Source organism: Cheilinus undulatus, linkage group 16, assembly GCF_018320785.1.
Source record: "Cheilinus undulatus linkage group 16, ASM1832078v1, whole genome shotgun sequence".
Classification (NCBI taxonomy): Eukaryota; Metazoa; Chordata; class Actinopteri; order Labriformes; family Labridae; genus Cheilinus; species Cheilinus undulatus.
This window is the reverse complement of record NC_054880.1, coordinates 37946133-37970959: the sequence shown is the minus strand read 5'-3', so window position 1 is coordinate 37970959 and position 24827 is coordinate 37946133. Positions and strand designations below refer to the sequence as shown.

Genomic DNA, 24827 nt, shown 5'->3' with positions numbered 1-24827 from the left:
TTACAAGCTCTTAGCTGATGGAAACTTGGTTTTAATCACCGATGTTTGTTTGAACATTTTAATGTTAGCTTTGTATGTATTTTGTCGCATTGTGTCTTGAATTGTGAATCACTGCCGTTGCTGTTTGTTGTCTTTGTCTCTGGGATGCTGAACTACCGTCTGCACAGCAAATTTACCCTACTGGGCATTAATAAAGAACCTTGAACGCATTCCACTCAGGTGTGACATCATTCCCAGTTCTGACTTCCGATGGGCAGCCATTCTCTAGACAAAATCACGCACACAGACTAGCTTGTTTCAAATGTGTGTTTAACAGTTGCCAGGGAAGACTCTTGCCTCGCCTCCACAGGACCCGACTCCAGAGGATCCTTCCTGCAGAGGAAGGATCCTCTGGATTCAGGACTTTTAGAAACAGGTAGAGACTGAGCAAAAATGGCATCCATGGGAGACTTCCAAGACCGAAACCTCTTTTGAGCAAAAAGAACACAAAGGCTTGTCTCACATTTGACTAAAAACATCCTGATGATCCCAAAGACTTCGGGGAAAGTATTCTGTTGACTGTCCAGTTTTAAGTTTTGGACGGTGTGCGTCCTGTTACTTTTGGAGTAAAACTAACGGCATTTCATCAAAACAACATCGTGACATCAGTCAAACATGGTGGTGGTAGTGTGATGGTCTGGGGTTGATTTGCAGCTTCAGGACCTGCGCCATTTATGGTTAATGATAGAACCATGAACTCTGCTCTCTACCTGAAAATCCTGAAGGAGAAGTCCAGCCATCAGTTCATGACCTCAAGCTTAAGCTCACTTGGGTTATGCATCAGGACAATGATCTTAAACATACCAGCAAGTCCACCTCTGAATAGATAAAAACAAACAAAATTAAGATTTTGGAGTGGCCTAGTCAAAGTCCGGACTTAAATCTGATTGAGATGCTATGGCATAACCTTAAGCTTAAAAACCCTCCAATGTGGCTGAATTAGAACAATACTGCAAAAAAGAGTGGGACAAAACTCTTCAAAGTGATGTGAAAGACTCATCGCCAGTTACTACAAACAGCTGCATGCCGTCAAAAGTGGAAAAACTGTTTTCAGGATGCATTTTTACAGCTGTTTGTGTTTACTTGGGTTATGTTTGACTAATATTAAAATATATTTGATAAATTGAAACATACGTGGCAAACACTTTTCCACACTGGTGGCCATAGAGCAGCTGAGCAAAGGCAGCAGAAAAAATAAACTGACAATAAAAGATGATTGCAGTTCATACAAATCAACCTAAACCACATTACACGCTCTCATCTCCAGCCCTCCTGATAACATCCAGCACACAAACATCTAGGGTCATCTGCTCCAGACAATACAGTGAGCCACAGCCAAGCTCATTTATCTGTCTGCCTGTGAGCCGACGTGTGTGTGTAAGTGAGTGAGTGTGTACGTGGATGCATCAGACCATTAAGTCCGACTCAGCAAAACAGAGAGAGAAAGGGTAATAATGGAAGGAAATTACATTCAGGCTCTTTCCCTGAGCGTGTGCTTTGAAAGTAATTAATTGAGCACAAGTGATCTGGTGTTTACTCCTAATTTCTTGGGTCTTCAGTTCATTTTTATCATTTTTCTATCAGACTTATTTTTAGGGATTGGGAGGAGCTGCAGAATCACTAAAAAATGAAAACATGTCTCTATTATCTGTATAAAGGCCTTTATTGTGTAATATAACTGTTAAACTCAACATTAAGTCTAACCGCAGCATCAAAACATTTTAAAAATATGTCAAAAGAAGATCCTTCTTCACGTCTTCTCTGTTTGTCGGAAAAAAGGTCAGCAGCTAATGGGATCAAAGATTAGACTGAGTGAAATGTTGATGGTGTGCTTTCACAGAATAATGTGGGAATGTCTACACTACTGACTACATCAGAGGGATTTAAGGTTGACAATGCTTCACAAACCTGCAGTGTTTTATACGCCATTTAACAACTCTTACTAATAAACTTGTTATTGACAGTGAATGAGGCAAAGAGTCAAGTGTTCATAACTACTGGCTCAATCCCTCGTCCCTGCAACTTAGCCCTAACCTTATGTTTTATGCGTTCACATCTATCCATCCATCTTCTACTGCTTATCCTGTTTGGGGTCCAGGGCACTGGAGCTTATCTGGAGAGGTGAGGTACACCCTGGACTGTGACTATGATCAGTTGTTGAATCAAAAACACCAGAAGACAAGACGCTCAAAAATTAAACAGGAGTGGCTAATCAGGAGAATTCCTGGTGGGCCCGGCTTGTTTTGGGGCTGCAAGTGGAGGTGTTCCAATTCTATTTTGTCCTTCCTAATACTAATTCTGTAACTAGAGCATTGAGTATTGGCCAATACCGAGTATCAATCTGATACCAGGGTAAACTTTTTTAACTGCACACTGGGTGTCAACCTGCTCCTGTACTGCTCTGGCCCTTTGATAGCCATCATCTAACAGTGCAGCTGCTGTTCCAGTATCAGGCAGCTGACCCTTCCCTTCCTCGCTTTCCTGAGCAAATCAGCATTAGACAAACGGTCTTGCCAACGATACCTCAAGAGACATACTCAGTATTGCCCAACCGGTGAAATCTAATGAAAATTTACTGTAGAAGAAGAAATACTTCTTCTATACCTCTGGTGTAAAAGAAACTGCCGTCACTATACACCGTCAGATTGCTCATTTTTTTCTTTTTTTAAGATTTATGTTTAGGCTTTTTGTGCCTTCACTGGTAGAGCAGGACAGTGGATAGAGTTGGAAACAGGGACGAAAGAGTGGGGAGAAACATCTAGATTCAAACCTGGGCCATGCATGTACATGGGGCGCACCTTAAACCACCATCTGCGCCCCAGATCGCTCGTTTTTTCAACTCCTCCCCATGCAAAAATATTGGATTATTCTACTCTCTCATGTCTGTACCTTATATTAATTGATCAACAATTCTGAGCTCTTTTTAAGTTTAGAGTAGAGTGGTGTTGGCAGTTTTGTTTTAGGACCTGCCATGTTTTTGTCAGTTCCGGACATAATGAAGCCAAAAGACATGTCATGTGGAGCAGACATGAGCAGTACCCCAGGATGAAATTTCTTTCTTTCTTTGTTATATGAAGTATTAATTTAGATCAGCCATTTATTCTGATATCAAGTGGTCCATGTAAACATAACATTGTCCAGGCCTCACAAGAGTATCGTAATACTGGAAGGACCAAGGACCAAAAGATGTGACTTTTGTCCACATGCTCATATACCAGGAACGCCACACTGTCTTGCTCAGCGAACCCTTCATTGCATGCACTTAAGCGGGGTACACACATAGGGATTTTCTAAATCTTAAGAGATTTTTTATCTATTAAGAGACCCCACACATGAAGATAAAAAATCAGGCATTGAACAGTTTTGATCGTACTGTGTGTGGTGTGCTCCGATAATCTGAACACAGCACAGCACACACATCATGATTCTGTCCCAACACCGATCTAGAATCTCGTCCTCCAAGCCAGGAATCTCGCATGATCACACGTGATCTAACAAAAACGAAGAAGAAGAAACATAGCAACAACCAGAAAACGCAACACACAACATGGAAGAGGACATACAAGAAGGGGGGATGATGGTGTTCTTGGGACGATTTTTTACGGAAAAATCCCGAACTAAAAAAAAGAAACGACTGTGGAGAAAATCCTGGAGACAGTGCAAACTCCTCCATTTCACAAGTCCACCGAACTTTACGGTGCTTCAGCAGGTCAGCCATGCTTGTTTTTATTTACGCCTGCTTCCTTGTTCCTCAGTCAGCTCACTTCTTGATTGGCTACATTCGGTTCCACGTCACAATTTAAGGAGTCATGACTCGGGGGACTTTGTCTGCTCTGAGGCTGCCAAATTTAGATTTGCAAATATTGACTAAAACCATGATAAAGCAGTTATTAAGTAGTTTATACAAAGGTCTTTTGATTAAAAAACATTCTTAGGCCTTTTTTTAGGGTTTTATCAATGAAACAATTAAATTCTGTGTTGATTTTTGACGGCAGTGTGTCATTTTCTCTTCCTCTTGGGTCCTGGGGGTGTTCCGCTTTTCTAAGGAGAAGGTAGGGGGGCTCCAAGGAAAAATGGTTGGGAAACCCTGCCTTAGACTAAAAGGCTTGAAAAATAGACCTAATATAGAGGCTACAATAGAGATACGTCTATTGCTGCAGCCTTTATCATAACTTTGCCCCCCACCCCAGAGGGGCAATGGCCAACTTTAAAGACAATACTAACATGGTGATGCTTCACAGACAAAAAGTTTGGAATGTTTACTTCATTTAATAAATGTCTGTGCTATCTCTCACTAACATAAGACACCTCTGAGTGTTGATGTGCAACGTTTCATGCATTCTGAGCCAAAGTTGCAATGTATTTCTCACAACTAGAACAGCCTCTTTCTTTCCTTTGAGTCATGCATTTATTAATTACTAACAAAATGGCAACATCTCTTACATCAGGAAGATTTAGAACCAGTTTAAGTTTGTTCAGTTTCAACAAATAAACAGAAAGTTCAACTCTACACACTCAGAAATGAACTGAAATTGAGCTTTCCTGCACTCTTCCTCTGATCTCTTCAACTTTGCATACTCGCTGAAGGAAATGACACATTTCAGAGGCGGTACGTCTGTCATCTTAGAGCGGGATCAACCTTTGTCACTTTTGAACAAGCTCTGTCTTTTCCTCCTCAGCCTCGTCTCTCTGTGACTAATCTCTCTCTCGTGTGTTTCTGGCTTCGACATAATGGAAAAAAAATAATCCTCGAAGGATGAAACACACCTACCACAAACAGGCCCGGTGCTCTGGTGTTGTCAGTATGAGGAGCTCGCATGCTCTCACATAACGATCGTTTTTAATCTGTTTATGGGGAACCTGAACCAGCACACACTCAGTTAGAGGAAAAAGCTGCTGGTTAGAGGCAGAACAACACAGCTCGCCTGCTGGGAAGCTGTCATCTCCTCCTCTCCTCCTGACTGGGTGCTTACTCTGCACTCTTCATGCTTATAATATAACACACATAGACACACAAGCAGCAGCAACACGGACACATCAAGCAGGGACACAGATGCAGACGTGCTCTGAATATACAAGCAGTCTTTCTTCTTTGCAGCCAAACTTTTGCGAAGTAATGCTGAGATAAAACACAATGATCCAACATCTCTGTCGCACAATAACACACACCTACACACACAGTACAGTCCTGTGTGAGGCTCCAGGCGCCCGCGCTGGGCCTCTCTCAGAGGATTTAATCCGAAACCCTGCTGCTAAATCTGACAGGGACAGAGTGTTAGAGTGTGTTTGTGTGTGTGTGTAGGAGAAAAGGTGGTGCTGGGAAAGTGGAGAATAAACTGCTGATTAATTGCTGTGTGCATTTTTGTTTTATAGAAGATGAGTAAAGCTTTTTTTATTTCTGCACATACTGATGCTGTTGTATCATGTTTTAAAATGTTTTATGAATTTGTGGTACCTAGTTCAAAGAGATCATTAATTTTTCCTCTGACATTATGCTCAGTGTGTGGAGCTCAGAAGCTGATATGACTTTCAAGGTCTAACTAGGTGTTTGAGAGTTTTCTTCCATCTCTACCACCTCCCATTTTCTTAATTCCTCTAGGAACTTTATTTCTAATAACCATATACACATATCCATATGACTTGTAAGTTCTTTCTGAAGGTGGCAAAGTTGCTGACTCATGTATGATATAACTACAATCACTCTGCCCTTGCAACCTTGCAACCCTCAACCTGAATCAGGGGGTGTGGTACGTGGCTGTACTCTTCCATTGCTTTTCCTGCTGTCACAACACCCTGGCACTGGTGGTAGACAGTGAACGGATGGATTTAGCATCCTAACAGCATGATTACAGCAAGTTGGCATGTGGTTTAAAAGCTATGGCATACTAAAGAATAGTTTAAGTGTTGTAAAAGTATTTTAAGTTAACCAATAAAAAAATTCAAATTTAGGCAGGAGGTTTATAAATTGTTTTTTCTTCTCAGAAATTATGACTTCAACAAATATCATTCATGAGCTCATGAGAAATGAATGCAGGAAATACATCAAAATACAAGATGATAAAGTGGTAGACCTCAGATCTGATATATGAAGCCCTACACAAATAAAAAAGAGCAACTGGCAATTTGACTAAAATGGTACTTCTGATATTCTCCATGATAGACAGCATCCTGAAGGCTTGTTCGAGCTCTACATTCAAAATGCATGCAGATATGAATGGAGCTTGCTGTCTGTACTCTACATTTATTTCATTTGCACTCTGTGTTACCTTTGAAGCTTATGGATACGGACCAAACGTTGCAATACCACAGCTAATCGTGGGGGTAGCATTGGGCAAAATATGCTAAATATTGTTAGAGTTGTTAGAAACTACGAACGCATACAGTGCTTTCAGAAAGAATTCAAAACCCTGAATACTCTGCCTGCGGAGCTCAGAGACAGAATTTATAGGTACAGATCTGGGGAAGTCTACAAATAATTCTGCTGCAGTGAAGGTTCCAAAGAGTACAGTGGCCTCCATGATTCTCGAATGGAAGAGTTTGGCACGACCAGGACTATTCAAAAAACTGGTCTCCTGGCTAAACTGAGCAATCAGGTAGAAGGGTTTTAGTAAGAGAGGGGACCAAGAACCTGATGGTCATGCTGACTGAGCTCCAGAGATCCTGTCTTGAGATGGGATAAAGTTCCAGAAGGACAATCTTCACTGCAGCCCTCCACTGATCTGGGCTTTATGGCAGAGTGGCTAGACAGAAGCCTTTCCTCAGAGTAAAACACATGAAAGCCTACTTGGAATTTGCAAACAAGCACCTGACAGACTCTCAGACTGTGAGAAACAAGATTCCCTGGTCTGATGAAACCAAGACTGAACTATTTAGCCTAAATTCTCAATGTTATGTCTGGAGGAAACAAGGCACTGCTCATCACCTGCCCAATACCACTCCAAGTGTGAAGCATGGTGGTGGCAGCATCATGTTGTGGGGGTGTTTTTCAGCAGCAGGGTCTGAGAGACTGGTCAGGGTTGAGGGAATGCTGAATGGAGCAAAGTACAGAGATATCCCCGATGAAAACCTGTTCCACGGTGCTCAGGACTTCAGACTGGGCTGAAGGTTCACCTTTCATCATGACAATGGCTGATTCTCAATCTCCTGCCTAAACCCTTAGCTCGAAAGGCTTAATTGACTGCAACTGGAAAGTGGTTAAGTGCATGAGGCTGCATGGACTCGAAGTAATATGACTAGGAATGGGACAGCGCTTTGGTTTTCATTGACAGCATGGCATCATGTTACGACATTCTTGGTTGAGCTGTAAAACAGCCTTAAACTACAAACTGCAATCTACTCCCACATGGATGAGCTTGTCAGCATCTTGCAAAAATATAAACCAAAGTGCCTCACCAATAGGTGTATTTCCTCAGTGGATGAAGGTTGTTTTATATAATATATATTAGTTTACCACTTTGCACTTTTCACTTCGCCTTCATAGCATTAACAAGCAGGCTTCCCCCGGGAATCCCTATCATACATCACAATGCTATGAACTATGGGTAATTCTCTCATGCTAAGTCTGCAGATATGCCCACTCACGGAAAGGGTGCACGAAGGGCTCATAAAGTCTGCAAGAGATCCCTCATGCACTTCAAGATTTGACAGTGGGACAGCACTGACACACTCACAGACTTAGCGGGAATGGCCTGAGAGTCAGTGAGTGTGTCAGTGTGGACACTGAGCCTGGGCCAATGACCCTAAACACACAGCCAAGAGAACAGAGGAGTGGCTCAGGGACAACTCTGTGAATGTCCTAGAGCAGCCCAGCCAGAGCCCTGACTTAAACCCTACTAAATATCTCTGGAGAGACCTGAAAATGGCTGTCCACTGACAGATCCCAACCAACCTGACTGAGCTTGAAAGGATTTGCAAGGAAGAATGGCAGAAAATCCCACAATCCAGGTGTGCAAAGCTTGTTGTGTCATATTCAAGGCTGTAATTGCAGCCAAAGGTGCTTTAACTAAGCATTGAGTTAAGGGTCTGAATAAATTGGTCAATGTGATATTTCATTTTTTTTCTTTTAAACAAATTTGCCAAAAATTTCTAAAATTTCTGTTTTCATTTTTTCATGATGGAGTACTAAGTGTAGATTAATTAGAGAAAAATGAAATTAGATGATTGAAGCATCAGGCTGCAACAGTGAAGACTTTCTGAATACATTAAGCTCCCCTTGGCAACTACAATGGAACAGCTGGGCAGAGGACAGAAACCAAGGAGCTATGGAGGTCTGTGAGGCCACAAATCTATTTCTGTACAGCTCTAACAACTGAGCTTACCTGGCACCCTAGATGATTTTAAAATCCTGCATCAGGCTGTACAGAAGTATAAAAGTATATCAGTTAACGCATGGATATGGTGCAACAGAGAGCACATCTCACCTGCTGTCTCTCTCTGCAGCTCCTCCCTCAATGACGGTCTTGACAAAGATGCCCAGTTTCTCCAGTCCTGCATCAGCACCAACACCCATCCCGATTATGCTGATCCCCAGACCATCCTCATCTGAAAACATATGGATCACATACATGACTTTAGGGGAAGGAAAAAACCTCTGTGTCTTAACTTTCCAAAGCACTTGGATTGAACTAGTACTGAAGTAACTTGCAAAAACAATCTAATTGCGATTTTTTTCCCCCAGTATTGCAACTTAATATGTGATCATCATTAGGCTCCTCATCTTGTGTATTTTTCAACAAATTCAAGCAATTATTGATTCTATATCATAGCCTAAATTCAGTCAGGAATACACTCATCATTCATTTTACCATTTTATTGCAAATGGATCAACAGTTTTACTTGCCAGAGAAGGCTTTGCACAAAAGACGCTGTTGCGTGCTTTGACTTTCTAGGAAGCGCATGGCTAGAAACCCCCATATGGATGGATGCAAGTATGACAATGTGTACTGAAAACAAATTATTTCAGAAGCAATTAATCCATAGTAGCATGAATCTGAATATAAGGTTGCAACAAGCTATAAAGGAGGAGGCTGGGGTGGAGGAGGTGAAGCTTTGTCAGCAGCAGCATGGCACATCAGCACTGATGCAAGTAGGGATTAGTGATTAGTAGGACTTCTATGCAAAATGTGCAAAAAAATCTCTGCTGATGCAAAAATGAATACTGGTATTTTGACACCTTTCAAGTTAAAGAAAAAGTGCAACTTCTGCGGTTTGTAAATTGCAGCAGGCCATATTGCAATTTCATCTAATTGCCCAGGCCTAGATTGAACCCAAAATGTCTTCCAGTACAAGTCAGTTTGGTTTGAGGATGCACAGAGAAGTTAATGGATGAACGCACGCAAACAATTGATTTATTAATGCAGAGGAGGAGGCGATGTCTACTCAGGCATGATGGCCTTCACATAAATAGGAAATTCCCCCTCAGTGTTACATTCCTCCATCTCCATCCTGCATTAAATATTCACAGGTTTGTAGGGTTACATAACATGGAGTGGATGGTGAAAACCTACCATTGACAGCCATTCTATTTTAGGGAGTATTCGATTTCAACAAAGGAGAACCTCGGCAGGAAAAAGACGATGAAATATCACCTCTTTGTAGCTGAGGGGATTCAAACAAACAAAGCATTGTGATATCTTTTTAAAGAGATCTGAGGAGATTTCTTGTGAGCTGCTGTGCTGTTATACAAGGCTTAAAAACAGCAGACAATTTTATAAGAGTTTTTAAAATCAGACAGGGTTTTCTCTAATAATAAGGCTGGATTCAAAACTTGAAATCCTAATGTGGAGAAGTGGACAGAGACACTGACAGGAGGATGTGAATAAGCGAGATAGAGAGAAGAAAACTAGAAATATCACACCTTTAATTAGAAAAAAAAGTGTCATCCCACATGTGGGTGATTTTGTCTACTGGGTATAGCAAGTAACTGACAGGATCCACCTCCACAATCTAAGATTTTCTTTCCCACCTTTCTCCAGCTCCACAGGGAACAGCTCCAGTTTCTCCACCCTCTTCTCCAGCTCGTACTCTGCGGAGGAGGCGACAGGATCCACCTCTTCATTTCGCCGGTCGTAGTCCTCGTTGGAGTAGGTGTTGAACACCTAAAGAGGGAGAAGATGGAGTTAACAGGAGTCACATAAAGAAATAAAATACCAAAGGTTGAAATCAGATGTACTGTACTTCATGTATTCCCTGGGGAAATTTGAGCATGTATCTTGACCAGAATATGCCGTTAAGTAATACAGCACTGATATTTATAATGAAGCATATAAATAGAAACATAAGCAATAGGTGCAAAAGTGCAGAGCATTGCACAGCTGAGATTTTAAGTCAGAATTCAAGTGTAAGAGGCTGCATGCACTGTTGCAATAAAGGCTGACACGATACCAGATAGTAAAATGAGATGCTATACAAAGCTGTGAAAAAATATTTATCCCATTCTGATTTCTTACTCTTTCGCATTTTTGTCACACTTAAATGTTTCAGATCATAAAACAAACTAAAATTAAGCAATAATAACCAGAGTACATGCAAAATGCAGTTTTAAATGATGGTTTCATTTATAAGGGGAAAAAGCCATCCAAATCTACTTGGCCCTGTGAGAAAAAAGAAATTCCTAATAACTTGTTGTGCAACTTTTGGCAGCAACAACTGCCAGCAAGAGTTTGCAAAAACTGGCAACGAATCGTTCACATTGCTGTGGAGGAATTTTGACTCACTCTTCTTTGCAGAATTGTTTTAATTCAGCCTAATTGGAGGATTTTCCAGCATGACTGGCCTGTTTAAGGTCATGCCATCAGACTTTGACTAGGCCACTCCAGAACCTTCATTTTGTTTCAAGCCATTCAGAGGTGGACTTGCTGGTGTGTTTGGCATCATTGTCCAGCTGCATAACCCCATTCAATTGAGTTTAAGGTCATGAACGGATGGCCATGCATTCACCTTCTGGATTTTCTGACAGGGAGAAGAGTTCATGGTTCCATCAATTACAGCAATCCAGGTCATGAAGCAGAAAAGCAGTCCTGGACCATCACACTACGACCATCATGTTTGACTGTTGGTTTGATTTTCTTTTGATGAAATGCTTTGTTAGATTTACTCCAGATGTAACGGGACACACACCTTCCAAAAAGTTCAGCTTTTGTCTCGTCAGTCCACAGAATGTTTTCCCAAAAGTCTTGGGGATCATCAGGATGTTTTTACTCAAATGTGAAATGAGCCTTTGTGTTCCTTTTGATCCGCAATGGTTTTGGCCTTGGAACTCTGACCTTAACTGAGCCATGTGAAGCCTGCAGATCTTTAGATGTTGTTCTGGGTTATTTTGTGACCTCTTGAATGAGTCATACATTCTTGGAGTCATTTTGGTAGGCCAGCTACTCCTGGGAAGGTTCACCACTGTTCCAAGTTTTCTCTATTTGTGGATAATGGCTCTCACTGTGGTTAGTTGGAGTCCTTAAGCCTTAGAAATATCTTTGTAATCCTTTCCAGACTGATAGATGTCCATGACTTTGTTTCTCATCTGTTCTTGAATTTCTTAAGATGGCACCATGATGTGTTGCTTTTGAGATTTTTTAGCCTACTTCACTTTATCAGACAGGTTCTATTTAAGGGATTTCTGGATTCAACAAGTCTGGCAGCAATCAGGCCTGGCTGTGTCGAGTGAAATTGAACTCAGCTTTCCAAAGAGTGGGGTTAATCACATTGATTTATGATTTAACAAAGAGGACAATGACTTTTTCACATAGAGCTAGGTAGGTTTGGATGGCTTTTTCCCTTAATAAATAAAATCATCATTCAAAAACGGCATTTGTATTTACTTGTCTTCATCTAATACTAAAATTTGTTGATGACTTGAAACATTTAAGTGTGGCGTACATGCACTAAAATGAGAAATAAGGAAGGGGACAATTACTTTTTCACATCTCTGTAGAGACCTGTTTTTATACCAACAAAAACAGAAGTCCTGGACCCCAAATATAGGCTATATTCACATTTTAAATTGCAAAAAAATACAGAAAAACTCATAGGGAATGTCTTAGTAGCACTTATACAATGTTGATATACAATTATTTGAAAAATCTAGACAGTTTACAGGAATTTTCTTGCTGTTTTAACTGACTTTTTCCTCTCCTTAGCACCTACCTCATGATTTTTTTTTCAAAATGCTATGAATCATCAAAATAACAGACTGTATTGTTCCCTGAAAGGATCTTTTTGTACTTGATGGCTTCAATAATATGAAACAACACATTACCAACAATTACAACCCATATAAATACAATTAGATGTTTCTATTCTCTGATGATAACTGTTGTTGATCTGCAGGCGGAGTCATCCTACTTTGGAGGTTTATGAATATAAATGAAAGCTAATTAGAGCCATTATGCTCCCAACCAATGCATTATTTACATGATGAGGCTAGCACTTTGGTAAATAAACTACAGCTGCACATCAGTCCTTAAACAAACAGAAATGCAGAGAAAAACAGTGTGTAAATGTGGGAAAGGGAGCTGTGTGGGGTTGTAGCATCGTCTCCTCTACAGCAAAAGTCGACCGTCAGTTCACATCTCATCCCTGCCATGCACTCTCACTGCTGTCTGCACCCAGAGGAAGAGGAGCAGAGGAGACAGAGCTGTGTGAGAGCACACTTGAACGTGCATGCCGTTGTCACGTCTTTGGTGCAGCTTTTCTGCAGAACTCTGGATGCACAGGTTTCCAAAGATGTCTGCAAACACCCAAGCATGCTTAGGTGAAGCTATAGGTGACTATGCAGCTGTCTGCACACACCTGAACATGCACACCAATTGTAGCCGCTATTATCAAAACATCAGTGACATTCTCTGCATCTTCCTCCATCTAATAAGCAAAGATTTCTCTGTAGAATATCGGACCTTTAGCTGGATGACGTTAATCGTCATCAGCTGCATGCAGCTCATTTGTGATTACATAAATTGTAACTACAGCTGATAAGGGAATAAATCCATAACACGCTGCACAGAGGATGCAAATGACAACTCATTCCCACAGATTTGATCACATTAGTGACAGCTTGCAGCCGCATGCCCTCTCTGAATTAGGTGAAAAGAGGAAATATGTTTCACAAGGAGATCAATAAGGCATCATGTCACATCACATGCATTGATTAAAGCCTAAAGCGAGGTTTATGTTTGCACTTTCCATGTATGGGTGCAGAAATGGAGTGAGATCTCAGACAGTAAGGTCACAAAGGGGTAAACAAAATACAAGCAGCAAATTCTGAGTCAAAATCATTGCAAATCTTGCAAGCTACAGCAGATGAGGGACAGAATTTCATAACCCATTACAAAGACTGCAAACTAGATGGAGTAATAAGTAAAAAAAAGTCTGTGCATCAAAGCAAGTGCGCTGGTTGTAAACACAGCCTGGGCTCATTGATGTGGCGTGATGCTGCCAGCGTCGGTTTTTGTTCTTCCTCTGTGAGCCTGCATGAGCTTTATCCATGACCTAGCTGTCATCAATCATTCAGTGTGATCAACAGCCCTGCATTATTAACGCTAGCATGCACATAGACACTCACAGCCTGACACCCACATACTCTACAAACAAGGAAATAGTTTTGTGCATGGCATTTAAATGCTCTAAAAGCACACAGACACTTAGATATCATTAAATAACACATAAACAACTGATATGAAGGCAAACACACTGCTGACGATTGCTAACACCAGCATTTGCACTGTCCAGGACGTCCTGGACACGATGGCACTGTTGGCAGTCAGTACCCTCTCTAATGGCCTCTCTCTGTCACTGCGAGCTATCTACAAACACATTAGCAATAGCCAGTCACTTGAGAGGGAGTGAACGAGAGAGAGAGAGAGGTCATGAGGAGAGATGAGGACAGATGAGGGTGGATCCGTGAGAGAAAGCAAGCAGAGAAGAGGCGGAGGCGGAGGTGCAGTGATGGAGATAGATAAGAAAAGGGCATGAGAGGGATTTCTTAAAAAAAAAAAAAAAATCTGACAGCAGATGAACTGAGAAAAGGAAGGCATGGTCCAGAGAGCGATGGTGACCAAAAGAGCGAGTGACAAGATAAAGGACAGAGCGTGCACAGGGGAAATAAGAAAAGGAAGGCAGAGGGAGGGCGGAAGAGAAACAGAAAAGACAGACTACAGCGTCAAATAGGAAAGCATTTGCCCACGAGATAAAGGAACACGTCTGCCTCTAAAAAAGGAATTACCTGTAAATATCTCCTGATTGTCTGAATACCACCTGGTTTCCCCTGGGAGGAAAGGCTATGGTTGGTCAATTTGGGAAATTTTCAGACACCCTTAGGGACAAAACACTTTAAAATCACTGCTCCTCACAATAAAAAAGAATATAAAAGAGATAGAGCTCTCTGATATGTGAAGGTCAACCTGTGTGGACTGATATTCAATAAGCCAAAAAATGCACTGATTTCCTTTTCTGATTCACTGTACAATATCATCTCTCACTGGTTTCTCTTTAACCAAAAAAAAAACAGGAGAGATAAGGTGAAAAAGGCAGAATTGTGAGGTGGACTGGGACTGTTTAACCTTGGCTGTTTGGCTGAACGTTGCTGCCTGCTGATTTTTTACCACAGGGACCTGAGGACAAGAGCAGGCAAGCTCTGAGAGCTGTGGAGCAGACACTTAAAGCTATTGCTAACCTGACTGGCATGGTGTCTTTACTCTCAGCCCTTATCTGAACCATGCATGCACAAACACGTGGCCCTCATTGAGTATTTACTCACACAGGCTGCATCACTCTAACTCTTTGGTTCTGCAGTCCGAAACCTCTGGTGTTGAAAAACGAAGCCAAGTGTAAATAACTGCAGTTCCTTTAGCGTCTATTTGAGGGAGATGAGGAATCCTCATCAGAGCTCATGTTAAAGTTGCTGATGGGATTTAAAATGCTAGGTTTTGGTTATTGTTAAAACATCAATAATTATTATTGTTATTAATATAAGTTAACATGACCATTGTGCACGATTTCTGTGCTCACACTATACGGTCTGATGGCTGTGCAGGACCTGATGCCTTTGAAAAAGTCTAACATACTGAGGTTAAAGTCAAATCCTCTCAGCTGGAGGTCCACAAGTATGACTATTTCCTGCCCATTCATATCCTTTACTATCAGCGGGCATTAGGAAGTTATTCCTGCTGTTTCCATGATGATTTAGGATGTTTGATAGTTCACAAAGGAAAAATGCCCTCAAGTTGAGGATTCTGCTTGTGGCTCTGGTTTCACTATGGGAGTGTGTGCAATCGTACAACCAAAATATCAAACATGCCAGAAATCCATCTGACCAGTCAGGAGCAGCTGGTCAGGCCGTAGTCAGCTTGTGGTTGGCCATCGTATCGCTCTGTACACTGCATGAAAACAACTCAAGTGACTCAAAATCTGTGTCTGACTTTGCATTTACATTACAAATATGTGTATGCCCAGTTTAAAATGACGTCTATTCTTCTGCAGCCTACGGTCCACTCTGAAGTATCTCTATAACTTTAAGATTAACACTGTCTCTACCCAGATAATGGCAACCATAGGGTTGTATAATGGCTGTATAGGGCTGACAAACAATTAATACATTCAATCGTGACTAATCTCAAAATTACTAAAGGTAATTACAAAGGTAATTGTTCCAATTCAAATTTGATGTCAGTTTCCTAGACACTCCTTGTGCCCCTTTGGTTGTGTCTACTGGTCATAAGCCACATGATCACTTAACCAATCCATTGGTGTTACCCTATCGGCTGGTGTTGGCGTCATTTTGAATTTTTTTTTACACTTTGTTCTGTTTTCATGCTACTGTATTCAATTGTTGTTTGCAATGTGTTTCTTAATGACCCTGATGAAGGCTACAAACCGAACATCCATCCATTTTCTATAGGCTACCGCTTATCCTGTTGGGGTCACAGGGGGGTGGAGCCTATCCCAGCTGTCACTGGGGGAGAGGCAGAGTACACCCTGGACTGGTTGCCAGTCAATCGCAGGGTGAAGATATACAACCAGGTACGCTCACACTCAAACTTACAGCCAATTTAGAGTCACCAGGTAACCTAAAAAGCATGTTTTTGGTGGTGAGAGGAAGCCAGAGTACCCCAGGAGAACCCACACATGCACAGGGAGAACATGCAAACTCACAGAAAGGCCCTGACTGCTCATTTGCTGTGAGGCAGCAGCGCTATCCCCTGCGCCACCGTGCAGCCCAAGCCAAAGCACGTTGGTCTAAAAAAGTTGCTCTCTAAACTACAAGTGTTTCTGGATATTTCTGTTCTCTTCAAGACCTTCTTCATCCTCCAAGCACCTTGGAAGTTGGTAAGGTTGTGCCAGAATCACCTGCTTCAGCTCAAAAGGTAATTGCAACAATGTCCTATCCGTTGCACTTTGATATTCCACTATTTTGTCAGTAAAACTGCTTTTGTTTCATTTTTGTTCACTGAGGGTAATTTGCTTCCTGGTTGGATACAGACCTGTTTTATTTTGAAAGAAAAAAGAAACCTAGGGTAGATAAGATTATGACATGACCTCAACCAGGAAAAGGGAACTCGTTATGGACTGGACAGGAATAAAGGTGTCTGTGAGTTTTTAAACTGAAAAGAGACAGTAAGACACAATGGTGTAATTCATTTACATCTCTGTGGCTGCAGGGAGAACACACCAAAGTGTGCTTAAAGGAACTATAAAGCATGAAATGTATGTGATAAATACAATGAATGCACTAAATCTAGACTTCAATAGCATTATGACTAATGCATTAATGCTGACAGCACTAAAGGGTGAATTTCAGAATTTAAAAAAACAAAATATCAATCTATCATATCTTTGGTTTCATCACCTTCCTCAAGCATTGCACATCAGAAAAAAGCCTGGATTATTTGTAGATGTGAAACAATCCATGGATCTTTGTGGATGCTAACCTATACCATCAAAGGTGAATAAAATCAAGCACCAGCCATGCAGGCTCCTTTTACAAAAGTGTAATACTAAATGGGTCACTCTGAAGAGCTCAGTGACTTTAAGTGTGGTACTGTATTAGAACCATCTTTGCAATGAGATGGCTCATGAAATTTAATCACTGCTGGATATTCCACCATCAGCTGTAAGTGATATAATTAGAAAGTGGAAGCATTTAGCAACAACAGCAAGTCAGACCTTGTAAGACCACATAAAGTCACAGAGAGGGGTCAACGGCTGCTAAGCACCAACATTATGCTGATTCCATATCTGAAGAATTCTGAACTTCCTGGCAATGGAAACACTAAAACTGTGCAGTGGGAGCTTCATGAATGGGTTTCCAATGGGTCGAGCAGCTGCATGCAAGCCTCACATCACCAAGTCCGATGCCAATCATCAGATGGGGGGAGTAAAGCATGCCGACACTGGACTGTAGGGAAACGTGGTCTGTGTAGCGACGCATCATGCTTCTCTGTTTGGTGAGGCTGGATTTGGTAGATGCGGGTTACCTGCCTAACTGCACTGTGCCCACTGTGAAGTTTGGTGGAGGAGGGATAATGGCATGGGGCTGTTTTTCAGGGTTAGACCCCTTATCTCCAATAGAGGACAATCTTAATGCTTCAGCATACCAAGACATTTTGGACAAAGCTATGCTTCCAACTTTGTGGCAACAGTTTTGGGAAGGTCCTTTTCTATTCCAGCATGACTGTGCCCCAGAGCACAAAGCAAGGACTATAAAGACATGGTTTGATGAGTTTGGTGTGGAAGAACTTCAATGGCCTGTACAGAGCCCTGACCTCAGCCACATCAAGCAACTTTGGGATGAATTGCAATTTTTTAAGCCAGCATCAGCAAGAATGAATGGGCACAAATTCCCAGAAAATCAGTCCAAAATCTTGTGGAAAGCCTTCCAAGAACAGTGGAGGTTGTCAGAGCAACAAAAAGGGGAGGGGGTCCATATTAAAGTGCATGTATTTAAATACAATGTCATTACAGTCCATGCTGGTGTATGGCCAAATGGCTAAATACTTTTGTCCATATAGGCATGTGTTTGGATTCGATCTTTAACTAGATTTGGATCTTGTGAAACCTTCCTGATAAAGCAGGAACATTTTGGTTGAGATATTTTGATAAAAAGACACACTACAGCTTAAAATAAAAAGTTAAATGGCTCTGAATCTTTGTTTTTTCGAGGTAGTCAGATGAAGATGTTGGGGGGACGGTGTTAGCTGGATCTTGAAATGGTTTACATATCTATAATTAGAAGAAGCGATTTATGGACAATTTACTCTTAGACACAACAGTTGTGTAAATCATCATAATAAGATAACACACTGAAGGCCCAGGGGAAGGCTACTGGACTAAACACCCACATTCATGTTCCCATAATTTTAAAACTCTTATCAAAGTTTAAGTCTTTATTAACTAGATTAATGGTTAAGAAAGTTAAATTTCTAATACTGTGTCCATCTCTGCAGGTCGTATCTTCATGCGGTGCCCATCTGGAGCTGAACTGGAATAGCCTTTTTAGAGGATTAAACACTGCACACAACTCATTTAGATGTAAAAATATTCCTCAACACTCTGTGCACTTTCTTCTGGCCCAGTGCACAACTTTTATAACAGCAAAATAAAACGTCCATGCAACAAAAAAAACATAGTTTTATATATTTATTCATAGGAGGTGGCTTATTTCAGATGGCTGGACACATATTTAATGGTTGAGTATGGTTTTAAGAAGTTGTACTGACTCTAACAGTTGCTGCTTTTATCCTTCCTACTTTAAATGCAGAAAACCATCTATGTTCTATATGTGCTTTATATAATAACGGAGGAGAATCATATTTTTTCCTTTTGACATTGTGGGTGTCGGTAAATTCACTCATTATCTTACAGAAACAGTTTTAATGTAACATCACTTCTGATACACCCACCCACATTAGCATCACCCCCTCAGTCAGATCTCTCACACTCTGTCATGTCAGATAATGTCTTCTACCTCTCATTGTGTCATTCCTTGTCGTTTCAACCAATACCTCGCCTCTTCCTCTGTGGCTCCATCAACCATTCAACACACTGATCAATGCCCCTGACTTCAAACCCACATACACACTCATATGTTTTGTGTTTTGACAGTAATCAAACCCCTTTCAGCAGAGTTACTGGAGCTGAAGTACACACAGCAGTTCTGCTTGTGTGCTTCTACAGATTGTGAGTGTTGTTATCTGATCTCCGGGCCCCGCAGGAGAATGGAGAGAGTTCGGTCTGACTTCTCTGAAATGCACTTTTACTGTCGTCGGTGGATGCTGCTGCTACTGTTGCTGGCTTTGCAGATGCCATCAGTCTGTAAGTTCATTAAAGCTGAGCTCCCACACTTGGTATAAGTGCTCCAAGCTTTCCCTGTGTGTGGGTGCTGGAGAATGCATGCTGAAACTACATGACAGCTTTATGCAAGCAGAGTGAACATGCATGTTTGTGCAGCTGGTTGGAGTTCAGAGATGGCAGATGTGCACACATACTTTACTCAAGAAAAAGTAAAGACATTTTCTATAAATAAAAGAAAAAAAATCTGGCTTTTAAGGGAAGTCTAAGGAAAAATAAAAAGTAAAGCTCTCATCAAATTTCTGAGACTTTAAAACTGTTATCACTTTAACTTCAAATAAAATATAGTGCCTATAAAAAGCATTCACCCCTTGGATGTTTTACTCTTTTATTGATTTAATAAACCAATCATGGTCAACATAATTTGGCTTTGTTGAAAAAAAAAAACCTCTTTAATGTCAAAAGAGAAAACAGATCTCCACAATGTCCTATTGAATACAAACATATTTAAGGTAAAGTAAGTGATTGCATTAATATTCACCTCCTTTAATGTGACTGACTTAAGTCAACAGTGGTGCAGCCTATTGGTGCTAATAGTCTTACAGTCACAGTGAAGTGAATGTGTCTCAAGTGATTGTAGTATAAAGACACCTGTGTCTAGAAGGTCCAGTCACTGGTTAATCAGTATTCCTGGCTACCATTTCACCATGGAGACAAAAGAACATACCAAGCAACTCAGAGAAAAGGTTATTTAAAAGTATAAGTCAGGGTATGGATACAAAAACAATTCCAGGTCACTTAACATCTCCTGGTGTTCAGTTAAATCCATCACCAAGAAACGAAAGGATTATGGCACATCTGCCTGGATCAGGCCGTCCTCACAAAATGACTAACCTTGCAAGAATGAGACTAGTAAGAGAGGCCACTAAGACACCTATGACTACTGTGAAGGAGTTACAAGCTTCAGCAGCTGAGATTGGAGAGACTCTGCACACAACAACTGTTGCCCGGGTTCTTCACCAGTCAAAGATTTATGGGAGAGTGATAAGGAGAAAGACACTGTTGAAGAAAACCCATGATAAATCTGGACTAGAGTTCACCAAAAGGCATGTGGGAGACTCCATGGTGAAGAAAGTTCTTTGGTCTGATGAGACCAAAATGGTGCTTTCTGAACATCAGATGAGAGGCTTTGGCAAACATCGAACAGTGCAGATCACCACAAACGCACCATCCCCACTGTGAAGCATGGTGGTGGCAGCATCATGCTGTGGGAATGCTTCTTGGCTTATAAAGGTAGAAGGTAAAATTAAATGCATCAAAATATAGAAACATCCTGGAGGGCAATCTCATTCAGTCTGCAAGAGAACTACGGCTTGAGAGAATATTTATTTTCCAGCATGACAATGAGATGACAGCGAAAGCTACGCAGAAATGCTTAAAAGACAACAAAGTGAATGGACGTGACAGAGCTGCATCAGTTCTGCAAAGAAGAATGAAGTAAAATTACAGTGTCTAGATGTGCAAGCCTGATTGAGACCTATCCAATCAGACTCAGCGCTGTGATTGTAACCAAATGTGACCCTACTAAATACTGACTTGAAGGGAATGAATATTCATGCACTTATTTTACGTTTTACTTTTTATAGGCACTGTAACAATACGCTGAGAACAAACATTATTTTCTGCTACTGTAGAATTCACTTGAATAAATAATCTCTTGTTACTTTGATTCCACTGTGACATCGTCTGCACTCTCTCTCAATGATGATTGGTTCACTTTCATCCACGTGCTTTCAGGTTTCTTCCTGTCAGTCCCAGACACTGAATAAATAAATTCCTCTGAACCTGATTTCAACTTTCCCCTTCTTTACATTATGACTGGAGACATCTCCTATGTTTGTGTCATCTTACATCCAATCAGCTTAAAATGCAAAAATGGAAGCATACGATAACTGTCCTTCATATGTCATCTCATTGTTTAAGATTAAAGTGTGTCTTTAAGCCAGAGAGGCAGTAGGCCTGCATGAGATGAGAAAATTCAAGTCTAATTACTGTTATTCATGCTTTGCACAACATCCGAGTTTGCAACCTGTTTTTCCTCAGTCCAAAATCAACAAGAGTTTTTTTCCACCACTTAACCACAATAAATTGGCACAAATGAATCCCAGAGTAGCAGCAGGTGCATGTGATTCAGTCAAAATGAGGTAAAAGCATGGCCATTACAGAGGCCTCTATCCTACAGGTACATTGCAGTGAGAAAGTATTGCTCATGTTTAAATATCTTATATATTTTATCATGATAAATTCAGTATTTTGCTACATTTTTATTATAAAATGCTCACATTTGGATAACATTCAGGAGTCAAGGATTAGGGATCTTCTAGGCTAGACTGTCTGCAGATGCTATGTAGTTTCTGTTCCATGCTTTGACTGAAAATTGTTCAAAGAGAACAAAATTTACATAGATTTAGCCTCTTAATTTTGCTCTAAAAATGCACAGGATTGGTGCATTTACCTTCAAAATGTCATGATTTTTCTTGCATGGGAGCAAGCCCCCAGACAATCTAAGAAGATCTGGGGTCCCTCCAACCGTCCAAACTTGTCTGAACCTATGTGAAAAGTCATTGCCCCCTAAATCTAATAATGGGTTTTTCCACCCTTGGCAGCAACAACTGCCAGCAAGAGTTTACAAAAACTGGTAATGAGTCTTTCACATTCCTGTGGAGGAATTTTCACCCACTCTTCTTCACAGAATTGTTTTAATTCAGCCACGCTGGAGGGTTTTCCAGCATGAACCACCTGTTTAAGGTGATGCCACAGCGTCTCAATCAGATTTAAGTCCAGACTTTGACTAGGCCACTCCAAAATCTTAATTTTGTTTGTTTTAAGCCATTGAAAGGTGGACTTGCTGGTGTGTTTGGGATCATTGTCCTGATGCATAACCCAAGTGTGCTTGACCTTGAGGTCATGAACTGAAGACCAGATATTCTCCTTCAAGATTTTGTGGTCAACAGCAGAATTCATGGCTCCATCAATTACAGAAAGTGGTCCAGGTCCTGAAGCAGCAAAGCAGTCCCAGACCATCACACTACCACCACCATGTTTGTCTGTTGGTTTGAGGTTCTTTTCATGAACTGCTGTGTGAATTTTACTCCAGATGTCACAGGTTGCACACCTTCCAAAACTTCTCAGCAACATCTCATCAGCCCACAAAATATTTTCCCAAAAGTCTTGGGGATCATCAGGATGTTTTTAGACAAATGTGAGATGAGCCTTTGTGTACTTTTGGTCAGCAGTGGTTTCAGCCTTGAAATGCTCCCATATTTGCCCAGTCTCGTTCTTATGTTAATCATGAACACTGACCTTAACTGAGTCATGTAAGGCCTGCAGGTCTTTAGACGTTGTTCTGGGTTCTTTTGGGACCTCCTGGATGGGTCGTCAATGCACTCTTGGGGTCATTTTGATAGGCCGGCCACTCCTGGGAAGGTTCACTGCTGTTCCAAGTTTTCCCCACTTGTGGATAATGGCTCTCACCATGGCTTTGTAACCCTTTTCAGACTAATAGATGTCAATGACTTTGTTTCTCATCTGTTCTTGAATATCTTTAAATGGGGCCATGACATGTTGCTTTTTGAGATCTTGTAGCCTACTTCACTTTGTCAGACCGGTTCTGTTTAAGGGATTTCTGGATTCAGCAGGTCTGGCAGTAAACAGGCCTGGGTATGGGTAGTGAATTTTTTTTTATTAATAAAATTTAATTTGCTTTTATAACAGTGAAAAAAAACAAAGAATAAACAAAAAGAAATCTATAGTTACAAACACAAACAGAACAGGCAGGAAGCATGACCGACACTGATAAAGATACAGTACATTTGACACAATGATGCAGGATCTGAACCATTACACTAATGTGCTAATACAGTCCATCCTTTTCTTGACCAGATCAGGTTCTTACTTCCAAAATATGCCGGCTAAAATCACCCCACTGTTCTTTAGATAAATCATCGGGTAGTGAAATTTAAGTCAGCTTTTCAAAAACTGTGGTCAATCACAGTTACAAATATCAAAATTTGTTTGGCGATCTGGAACATTAAAGCATGAAAATTTAAGTTTTTTTTATAAATGTAAGGAGAATAGAGCACAAGGGAAACTGCAGATTGAAAAAAATGAACATTTGGCAAATAATAAAACTGAACAAAGCATTTCCCACCTCCACCTCTTTTGGTTTCTGTTTGTATTTCTGCAGTTTCATGCAAGGCTAGTGTCCTGAATCAACCTTGTCTCACTGCCTGTGGAACTGAATAACAAACCCTCAGAAAAAAAATGTCTGTCTGTCTAGATGCTGTGCTAGCCTGAAGGCTCCCCTCTAGGAGAGCGGAGCGTGGTTTAACCATGGGCCCACAAACTCTCAGGGGGCAGGAGAGAGAGAGGGAGCCAAGGAACAGAGGGGTGCATTTGGAGAAAACATTTGCATGGGTGGACTGGGATCAGAAAAGACAAAAGAGTTGACACAAGGAGAGATGCTGGAAAAAAATGGAGGAATATTAAATGAAAAGGCAGATTTGAGTCGAAAGCATGAGATGTGATATCTACAGAGAAAGAAACAGTGACTCATATGATTCATGGGTTACAGCAGCAGCAGGGAGGCTATTGAAAAGCGAAACAGGCAATAAGAGACAAATAAAGAAAAGGAACTAAGAAAAGGTGAAGCTGAAGAGGCAAGGGGTAATTTGCTCCAGGGTTGTTTGAGTCCTTGCCTAAGATGTCACGGCATGGCGCCCAATGCCCGGCCGAGTGCCTCTGATGGTATTAAACTAGGCCTTTCAGTGTGTCCGTGCCAACGCCGTGCCCGCCCTGCGCCTTCCAGACAGTAGATGCTGCCCAGGGCAAAAACAGGCTGGAAAACCCAGGAGAAATGTTCCTACTGCCATGGCACGAGCCCAAAAAACCCTGCAGTGGATTAACACCAGCAGCCTGGCACAGACGCACACACGGTCCGCTGTGCTGCGACAACTCAGCACATTTACATGCCATTACTTCTACCTGTGGCCACCCACTCTCACTCACAGAGGAGAGCTGACAGGTGCTGAAGAAAGTGTCTGGATGCTGACGGGATGAGACACTTGCTGATGATGGAAATGACTCCCTGTCGTGCAAGAACAGACTGAAACTGACAGAGAAGGAAATGGGATGATTTTAAGGTGAGAATAGGGTGAAACAAGGTGAAACGTTCATTTACAAGCTCTGTGTGGCGATTAGTGAGAATGTACAGGATTATACAGTCAGTTCAAGCCTGGATGACCTTTCTGTCATCTCCACACATCAGCCGTCGTCTGAGGAAGTGACTCTGACTTTTGACATCTTGGGGAACGCCACAAGCGAGCATGTCAGCATTTCTTTTTTTGACTTCAGACGACGAAGTGCTTCTGCATACAGAGTAGACACACTGACTCCTCTTACAAACAGGGATCCTAGAGAGAAAACCCTACCAAATTTTCAAAGAATTACCTCAG

General features: G+C 41.3%; 1 protein-coding gene across 9 annotated transcripts in view; it reads right to left on the bottom strand.

The window, feature by feature from the left end:
* ppp1r9a (protein phosphatase 1, regulatory subunit 9A) overlaps positions 1-24827 on the bottom strand; it is a 106392-nt gene that overhangs the window by 53075 nt on the left and 28490 nt on the right. For all 9 annotated transcript variants that reach the window (XM_041809051.1, XM_041809055.1, XM_041809054.1 and 6 more), the window contains exons 3-4: positions 10004-10136; positions 8460-8580 (exon numbers count right to left, since the gene is read on the bottom strand). In XM_041809051.1, the coding sequence (XP_041664985.1) occupies positions 8460-8580; positions 10004-10136 (254 nt within the window). The remainder of the gene's footprint in view (positions 1-8459; positions 8581-10003; positions 10137-24827) is intronic.